At 37.0% G+C, this 10,559-nt stretch overlaps 1 protein-coding gene across 1 annotated transcript in view; it reads left to right on the top strand.

The window, feature by feature from the left end:
• The first annotated feature begins 55 nt into the window (after nucleotides 1–55).
• Nucleotides 56–10,559, top strand: part of LOC133525533 (alpha-(1,6)-fucosyltransferase) — a 44,212-nt gene continuing 33,708 nt past the window's right edge. The window contains exons 1-3 of the mRNA XM_061861812.1: nucleotides 56–255; nucleotides 5,803–5,962; nucleotides 6,272–6,394. Of these exons, the coding sequence (XP_061717796.1) occupies nucleotides 5,829–5,962; nucleotides 6,272–6,394 (257 nt within the window). The 5' untranslated portion in view covers nucleotides 56–255; nucleotides 5,803–5,828. The remainder of the gene's footprint in view (nucleotides 256–5,802; nucleotides 5,963–6,271; nucleotides 6,395–10,559) is intronic.

Below are 10,559 nucleotides of genomic sequence, written 5' to 3'. Positions count from 1 at the left end.
AAATCAATCGTTCTTCACTTGTTATTTCATTCATTCATATCATTCGGTCAGTCATAGTCAGTCAGTCAGTGATGATATGACAGCGTGAGCTGTAGTGTTTGTGTTTCGCAAGTTATAAATCTCTAAATTATTCTTTTTATCTTATTTCTGAGTAACAGTCTGTAAACATTACTTAAAGTAGTAGATTTATCAGTTCAAAATAGACTAATAAGATAAACTCTCATGTGTAATAAGTGAACGAGTGTGTGATGCGAGGTATGTTTATAATTCCTGTAATTTTGTAATCGGGTTTTTGAGTTAACTGTTATTTGGAGATGCGATGATTTCTGCTTGAATGACCGCAGATGATCTGAATCTCAGTTAGAGCAAGGGTAAACAGCGTTAGATATCACGGGAGTGTGTTGATTCGAGCTAAATTGTCAATATCCGCTCAGCAGGGAGTTGTCGCCCAGCTGCCTACTAGATTTATTCATGATTACACTCACAACTCGATCATGGTGCTATAAAATATAGGAACAAAACGAAGGTGACAATTGTTTTGCATGTCATAAAGCTATTATTTTGCTGGTTAAGGTCTATTTAGTATGCTACTTTAGGTTAAGTGGTCTAGAAGTCTTACTTAAGCCTACATTTTATGTTTTAAAACGGGATACACAAGAAGGAAAATAGGAATGTAATACAATAAGGAAAATAATTTGTCATTAAAAAAAGTCATAATAATATAAACTTTGAAGCTGAGTTGACTGGTAGACAATGTGTAAAGGCATTAAGCCTCATTTTTACAAAACACATGTAAATTGGTTTTGTTAAGGTTGTTGAATACTTGATGAGAAAAGAAACATAATTTCGACATAATGCAAATTTATAGTGAAAATATTTTTTGAGAAATAAAAAAATCTAAATCACACTAGAGTCAGACCAAGATAAGTTGGCAGCGATTTTGATAGCCCAGATGGTGCAAGTGAGTAAACATCATAATTTCATAGAAGTCTAACACTATAAGACGGATTCTAACAGACAAATTACTTGAGTGAGCGAGTCGTATGTGTTGGCATATTATTGTATTATTGTATCGATTAACATATTAAGATTACTAATAAGTTTTGGTTTCTTTGTTCAGTATATAATATAATAAGTATTAATATTTAAAAATATTAGTGGTAACATGTTGTAAAAAAAAAAAAAAAAATCTAGTGCTAACCACCAATTATCTGTTAACCTGTTGCTACCGGTGGGAACCTATAATTGGCTCTTTGTTATCTATATATATAACTATTGTACAATGTATAGCTGTTGGTTCTCCGAACAATAAATAAATAAATAAATAAAATTTCGACGACCGGTTTGGCCTAGTGGGTAGTGACCCTGCCCACGAAGCTGATGGTCGCGGGTTCAAATCCTGCTAAGGGCATTTATTCGTGTGATGAGCATGAATATTTGTTCCTGAGTCATGGGTGTTTTCTATGTATTTAAGTATTTATAAATATTTATATATTATATAGGTATATCGTTGTCTAAGTACCCTCAATACAAGCCTTATTGAGCTTACTGTGGGACTTAGTCAATTTGTGTAATAATGTTCTATAATATTTATTTATTATTTATGTTATATATTTATAGCTCTGCCACTTAAATCAGAATGTTGTTGCTGTGAGGCAATTGATTTTCAATCAGATGGTAGCTTAGGGACTTTATTATTTTTCTTGCTAGACATAATATTATCAGGGCATCTGGACCCGGGTATGTCCTTAAACTACGTCCAAAAGAGAGGTATGGGCAATGTGAATGTTATCTCGCCTTGTGTGGTAGGGCACAGCACAGCAGATGTCATTCCAGATCTAGAGCCCAACTGGGGAAGTACCTCCACCTTACAGAAAACCGCAGCCAAATAACACTTGATCCTACTCATAGTGTTGTGTTCCTGCCGGTGAGTAAGGTTGCCAGAGCTCAACGAGGGGGGTGGGGTTAGGGTCGGCAACGCGCATGTAACTCCTCTGGAGTTGCAGGTGTACATCGGCTACGGAGACTGCTTACCATCAGGCAGGCCGTATGCTTGTTTGCACCGACGTAGTATAAAAAAAAAAAAAATAGGGCATCATTTCCACCTAGACCCACAAGTGCTTAGGGGCCCAGGCAACCTGGCAATGTTTTAAGATGGAAAAGGGGCCCCAGGTGGGGCCCTGTGGAATTCCAAGAGCCATACCAAGTGCCTAGGGGCCCTAGGTCTCTAAATCCGGGCCTGAATATTATAAACTTAACCACTGGTTGTCTGAAAGAGATCAGTTTTTAGTGATAAGGCTGTCTGTTACTTAAATCTCACTTGTGTTGCTATTTTTTCTGTATTATTGGCTTGTTTTGAGGTGTGCAATAAAGTATTTTTATTGTACTGTATAAAAATTTGGAAACTATGTTGTTAGTTTATGTTCGATTTTGACCATTTAACCCTTTCCAACCGAAATATTGAGATTTGCTAACTTATTAATGAATTCCAAGTACCATGTGTTAAACTTCCCAGCATATCCTTTCACAAAAGTCAAAATTTAAATGAACATTCTTCTAACTTCAACTCTTCTAACAAGTCAAAAGTACACCTTGACATTGGCAGAATCCACCTTGCTAAAATTGGCGAGGGGTAAAATCCATTTAGGAAAAAAAAAATGTGTTAAACTTGACATTTAACTGTAATCAACCCCACAATCATATGGGTGGAAAGGGTAATAAGGAGGGTAAAGAAATGTAACAGTAGATCTATGAGTAAGAATGCTGAAGGTCATGAATATACCATATAAACTGCTGAATTTTATTTGAACTTCATGTCATTTTTAAACAGTACCTTTCTTTAGATTTTTATCTACACCTAGGTACCACATAAATAACCATTCATGAATGAGGCTATAATATTTAAGTGTACTAATTGTAGTTATTAATGTATGCTTGTAAATGTTTAACGAAGCACTTAGTCATATTCCCATATCTATAAGTGCTTTGCATTAAGTGGTCTAACTAATTGGCATATTTAATGAGTTTCCAGTTAAATATATAACAAGGATTATTGATTGTTAGTAATCGCTTATCAATATACAATTGTTCAGAATATACAATGTTGTCAACATACACACTGACAAATATTATTTAGGTCTCTTCCAGGGACCTGACCACTCCTTCCCAGAAGAAATAAAAAAGATAATAAAAAAAGCAAAACACCAGCCCACTTCAAAGCACAAAATAATGTTTATCCGTCCCTATCCTTCTCCAGTCCTGCCAAAAATTAATTAATACCTAATAATAAGAACATTAATAACTATTCTGATAATTACTTAGTTTTAGAAGTCGGTGCCAAACCAAAATTGTAGAGAACAAAATTTTAGACAAAGAAGAATTCTGCACTTAATTGATATAAAATACATAATTTACTTGAATAGCCCCAAGATTTGCTTTCCTTGGAAATGATAACCCCTCCATTTCACTTTCGAGTCACACTACAAATAAAAGGGTATCCCCTTCATAATTCAAAAATTTATGACATCAGCAGCGGTATCATGGTCGTGTTTTTGTCACTTGTCATATCATGCGTCACGTTCGCACTTACGTATTTGGTAGAGCGTGACAGGTAGGGTGACAAATGATAGACAGCCGACCATCTTAGCCCCGCTGTACCGTCAACGCCCTAGACCAGACCTTCACTTTAAACATAAATTTGCAATATTGATCCTATTTTTATGTATAGAAAGTTGAAAATGGTATAAGCGTTATAATTGATACCCCTTCAAGTGCTAAGCGCTTAGGAATGGGTATCAGACAGTCGAAGAGAGAACTGCTTATCTATATTATGAAGCGCTTAAAAAGCCAAATGAAAGGGTTTTACACAGCAACAGTTTTGGTAAGCAAAGCCTTTCGAAATACCCCTTCCAAAATCCTTGAAGGGGATACTGGACTCCTTGGTCTTTTCAAAGTAATAGATCAGACAAGGTTTAATAACTGGTCAGCTGTAATAAAAAAATATATGGTTGAATAAAAACTATAATGAAAGTATACTATCATAATTTAGAATAATATATGTAACCTTTATTCATGTTCTCTGAAGCATGACCTGTCTCTAATATATCAAAAGCATGTCCATTACAAATGTAACTTTAATACTATGACAATAAGAACTACTATTACAGGTTATTTTGGCAGTTGGTGATAGTCAACTGTGATGATACATAATGACGATGTTTTCCATTATTGATGACATTTGCATTTATTTTAAACAGCTCTAACGCTTGTTTACTTGTTGTTGAGTTGCACGTATACAAATGACCGTGTTTTTTTTATTTCCGTTAATATCAAGGGTGCATTCCTGAGCTTAAATTAAGTAAATTTCTCAAAGACACGGTGTCTTTCTAATTAACTCCATTTCGGAGATAATCAATAATTTATTTTTATCTTATAAGGATCTTACGAGCGTATACACTTGCCTTAGGGCCTGTTTACATATTGATTACTGTTTAGTACGAGTTTATACATTTGCTACTAAACGTACGCATTATCTCGGACGATCGATGTTCGAAATGACATTGATATGTCACCGTTTTCAATTGTTTGATTGGGTTAAATGTAATGCCCGTGTCACGACAACGCTATACGCAACATTAAAATACTTTTTACAAAAATAAGAATAAACATATTTTTTTGAAAATTAAAACGTACTTACCCATACCCTGAAGTTAACGGAAAAAACCACCGACCAATGTACCAATTACCAGTGGCGGGATATCCGTATAATTCTAAATGGGTTATTTATTTTTAACGGAACATTTTATTGGAAATTTTTCTACAGCTCATTGAGAAAACGAAAGCTAAATTAGTTCCACTTGCCTACGCTTTATGAAACGAGTCGCCACTGATACTTTGTTGAGTACTTAAACTTATATGTAACTATTATTACTTAATAAGTTTTTGGCAAAAATTTCATTTTTGGTACAGTCATCATCAGATATATCGGAGCGGCCAAGGTGCTCACAAATATCTGAGCACGCCTCTATTGTCAAGGCGCTAGAGTGTATGTTCAGATATTATGAGCATCTCGGCCGCATCCGATATATCTGATGGCGACTGTACAAGCTTTTATCGCTGAATTTACAAGCTCTTATTTATTTCATGTGTGTGTAACTATGTTTGTATGGGTCAGATCTTGCAAGTTAAATTTGACCCACTTCCCGGTTTCCGATGAAGCTGAAAATTTGCATACATGGGTATGTAAGTCGGGTAAGCGCTGGTGGCCTAGCGGTAAGAGCATGCGACTTGCAATCCGGAGGTTGGGGGTTCAAACCCCAGCTCGTACCAATGAGTTTTTCGAAACTTATGTACGAAATATCATTTGATATTTACCAGTCGCTTTTCGGTGAAGAAAAACATCGTAAGGAAACCGGACTAATATATCAAGGCCTAGTTTAATCTCTGGGTTGGAAGGTCAGATGGCAGTCGCTTTCGTAAAAACTAGTGCCTAGGCCAAATTTTGGGATTAGTTGTCAAGCAGACCCCAGGCTCCAATGAGCCGTGGCAAAATGCCGGGACAACGCGAGGAAGAAGAAGAAAGTATGTAATACAATATTATGGTACCATCGAGCTGATCCGATGATGGACACAGGAGTCAACCTAATTGTGTTTGGTGTTTTTAGAATTGTCTCGATCAGTGTTAGTTACCTGTGGAATGAAAAGTACAGTCAGCGATAAAAGCTTGTTGTACCAAAAGTTAAATTTTTGCCAAAAACTTATTTTGGAAATCATGTATATGCTAAAGCCTATATTTTGTTTCAGAAATGCTGTAACCACGCTGCGCGGCGATGAAACACTACTCCAATGGCCATATGACGTTGAACGACTATCTGATGATGTACCTGGCACGATGGAAGCGGGTGGCAGTGGTATTACTGGTCATATGGATCGTTGTTACATACCTCTTTATAGCCCCTCTCAGGTACAGTATCTTTACCGTGAAACCATTGACATATATCTAAGGACGGGCACTAAGAATGGTGCTAGTTCAGTGGTTGCGATCAATCGCGCGCGTGATGCGAACCCATCAACCAATCGCGTTGTGACGTTAGACTGCACGATTGGCTCGAATTCGTGAGCGTGATGCCGCTGTACTGACCCCATTTGATTTGACCACAAACAGATAGACAGCGGGAACGATGATCATTATTGTACGCCTTAATGAGCCTTGGTTTACCGACCCTTGCATAAAAAATTACGAGCATCAGAACTAATAAAGCTGTGGTTTCAGGTGCACAGGTAACACAGACGAGGTGTCGGAGTTCCAGGAGAGGCTGAAGAGGGTGTCTTCGCAGCTGGACGTGCTTAAACAGCAACACAATAACCTCATAGCGCAGATCAAGAAATCGCCAGGGTATGTAACTAAGTCATTGACTTATATCTCTACCTTTAAACCAGCAACTCATGTATTTATATAGAGAAGAGAAGTTAGTATCTATTATCTTTTTTTTACCCTTGAAGAATACGAAATCCCAATGAAATGCACTCTAACACTAAAGAGCTGTGGCACTATAAGCCAAAACGTTAACAACGTATACGAACGTACGTATAAAAACGTTTTGAAGAACAGAGACAAGAGGGAGAAGTTACTTGCTATTTTTAAGCAAATTAATGACAGACAGGGGTTGTTTATTACTTCCTATCAAATATTGATTATCTGAGATGTGTAAAGTATTGTATCCATGCCTTAGGTCGTGGGTTCTTAGCCCGGCTGGTCCCAATATGTTTCTCGGATCTTTATATATAAGGTATTTGATAATTATAATAACAAATGTGACGAAAATACATGGCGACGAAACCAGTAAGCTCCTGCATTAGGTACCTACTTCGTAAAATTGCATTAAAACATTGATATTCAGTACATAATTAACTTTAGGTGTCTGCATGTCATGAATAATTTGCATAATTACACATCATGGAAGCTAAGGACGTTTAACAAATAACTTAGATGTTAAATAACTGTCGTTCGTCATGGCCAATACTAACAACAACACTTAGATAATCTTATGGCGATCTTATCTCAGAGCAATAAGGTTTAGAACTGACCAGTTAATTGTGTCAACGATGGTAATATACAAGTGGGGACTCCATAATTACCGAGTACATCATATAAGTAATCACAATTGAATGTTTGTATTTCCAAGACTAGTATTAGGTGAAGTGCTTCGTCGATTAGCTGACACGGGGTGATGACACGGGGGTAAATATCATTTGATATTTACCAGTTGCTTTTCGGTGAAGGAAAACATCGTGAGGAAACCGGACTAATCCCAACAACGCCTAGTTTACTCTATGGGTTGGAAGGTCAGATTGCAGTCGCGTTCGCAAAAACTAGTGCCTACGCCAAATCATGGGATTAGTTGTCAAGCGAACCCCAGGCTCCCATGAGCCAAGGAAGAAGAGGGGGTGATGACACCGGTGTACTCTCCATCACTCCCCAAGGCCCAAAATACCTCAAACCGCGGTGATAGATAACTGAAAACGGCATGAAACTCAGTGCGATGTACCTGATACTTAGGGCATACTTACTAAAAGTTCATATATTCCTAAATAATAATAAAAATTACTTAACTAATTGTACGGTTTACATTCACGTGTTTTTAGTCACTCGCGCGACATGTTTCGGAGAGCCGAGGTCTCCTTTCTCAAGAGTGCGAGCAGCGTTCACGACGGCCGTGCTTCGCGTACTGCTTGTATGAATAAAAATGACTAGCGCTTTTTACAAGCTTTCGGGTCAAATCTTGCAACCTATAGACCCATTTCCTATTATTCAATCGAGCTTCACATACATATGTAAGCTGGGTGACAATGAAATATTATGGTACGGTCAAGGAATTTAATTTCGTAAACTGAAATAGATGTCATATATTAAAGAAAAAGTGGTGAAGGCCGGATTCGAACCGCCGTCTTTACCTAACGCGGCTAATTTAATATCAGTACCATTTCGTACCTTGTCACAGTTACTATGAGAGCGACTTTCATATTCATTGTCACTCTGACAATAGTACGGAAATTAAATTATTTGACTGCATGTACCATCGAGATCGAGCTGATCTGATGATGGACACAGGAGGTGGCCATAGGAACTCTGTAATAAAACAACGCAACCTAATTGTGTTTGAGTTTATTAGAATTGTGTCGATGAGTTTTAGCTGCCTGCTTGACAGAAAATTACAGTTAGCAACTTTATCACACATCGAAAATACTTTTTCTGTAAGTCTACTTGAAAAATACACGGTTAATTTTTAATCAGGATTTTTTTTTTTAATGTATGATGTAGGATCTTCCGTCGTAACTGTATACTTAGTAAATGTTTCTTTCCAGAAAATTTACTGTTACTCGAGCTAGTGTTTTGCCCTTATTGCATTAAAGAAAAGTTGCCACCAAAAAACTTCGACACCAACCTCGGGCCACGCCATGAGAGCGGCATATAAATGAAGATTTTCATAATTACTGCAATTAAAAAATACCCATTACAATTGGTAACATAAAAGCCTCCAACCGATATCGTTATCAAGCACGGAATAATTGATGCCAACCTTGGAACATGGCGCTATCGACCTAGTTGTATCACATAAATATATAGGTAGGACAGGTGTTACCCAGGTGCCCACTGACATTAAACCGGACCTAGAACATATGCTTGTATGTTAAATAGGTAGGTAGTAAATTAAAGCTTGTCCGGGCAGATCCATTTGTACATGATATAGGTAAACTGGATTTTATGCCTGTCTTTGGTACATACTTACCTACCCTTCACAGCAGTCTCCAATTTTTTTTACCAAGGGTCACATTTAATTGATATCGGTTCCACGGCTACTTTTCTCGGCCCGGCATGGAAGGGCTCGCGGGCCGTATTTTAGAGATAATTTTTTGGTAAAATTGTGAAATAATGAATTACATTGTATGAGACATTTATTGCTAAAAAAAAATTTACTTTAACAAATAGTTCTCCAAATCATGTCCTCTCCTACGGAACTAGCACTTCTGAATGCATGTACTCGAGGCAAAATTGTCAGTAGGTACAGTCAGCGTCAAATACTTTGTAGCAGTCAAAGTGGCCAAATAGTTCGGTACACCAAACTAAATATATGGTGTACCGAACTATTTGGTTACTTTGGTTGCTACAAATTATTTGACGCTGACTGTACATTGGAAGTGTCGTGTTGCTTTCTTTGGTAATAGCCCTTCCTATTATATCCCATCCGAATAAGAAGTTTTTTTTTCGTAAAAATGATATTTTTTGTATTTCGATTTGGTTGTAGGAGAAATTTTCCAAATACAATTAGACTACATTAGCATTATAATAGCATTAAACATTAGTGATATTTTAACTAAAACATTTTTTTTTTACAAACTGAAGAATTCCTAAAAAAGGTTTGACTAGATGAGAACATATGCATCAAGGCTCGTATATTGCAACGACTTAAGGTCCATCAAAGAGCCGGGGTTCGAAGTGTCTGAAACACGACCACCAGGTAACACCAGTGTTCCTGCTCATCTACGTCTGACGTCTGAGAACCTTATAATCTCTGCCGCATGGCAAGGAAGCGTAGGTATGGACGTATGGCCACGCACCACGCATTGGGTGGGCACGCAAATGTAATTTAAACGAATAAAATAAAATTGGGCATACAGAATAACGTCGGAGACAAAAGCCACATTGCAGGCTAGTATACACCCGGCCCAAGATAGCAGCTTGTAGAGCATTGGTGAAGAGTATCCACAGTCGTCACGTCCCTCAGCCATGAGGATATGACAAAAAAAGAGCAGTAAATACGTAGCCCTTAGCTTAGGCCTCGTAATGTTAAAAACAAAAAATGTATATAGATGATAACAGCTGGTATGAACACACTTTACCTCAACCTATTAAGTTTATATGCTTCGTTTCCTCGACATACACTTGTTATCGGCACTTGGAATACTTAAAAATTAATAGCGCTTTAGTGATAAGACCACTTAATCCACTTATTGTCTACCGTACTTTATTAAGTACACGTATTTCACGTTTGCAGATTTCTTTTTTTTTTTTAATTTAACTATTCTACAATCGTAGTTAAAATAACATTTTATCTGTAAAATAATTTAATTTATTCAATACTATTAGGTGTATTTTTCCTTATCACTGTACAGTCAGCATCAAATACTTTGTAGCAGTCAGAGTGGCCAAATAGTTCGGTACACCATACTAAATATATGGTGTACCGAACTATTTGGCTACTTTGGTTGCTACTAAGTATTTGACGCTGACTGTACATATTGATTGCAATCAAATTTTAGAACCTTTCATATCATGCTTAGAATAAATTTAAAAGTGGAAAAATTACCGCCTTGGTTGAGACTTGAACTCACGGCCTCTGGATCGATACTCCAGCGCTCTGCCATCTGAGCCACCAAGACCTCATCCATAGGGGGTTTTTCTTTCATATCATATCAAATAAAGTTAAATTTTTTTGTTTCATTGTTTTTTAAAACAAACGGAATTAATTCTAATGTACTTATAGAACAAGGTTTAAATT

The sequence above is a fragment of the Cydia pomonella genome, chromosome 15 (assembly GCF_033807575.1).
Source record: "Cydia pomonella isolate Wapato2018A chromosome 15, ilCydPomo1, whole genome shotgun sequence".
Lineage (NCBI taxonomy): Eukaryota > Metazoa > Arthropoda > Insecta > Lepidoptera > Tortricidae > Cydia > Cydia pomonella.
This window is presented reverse-complemented; position numbering and strand designations above follow the sequence as displayed.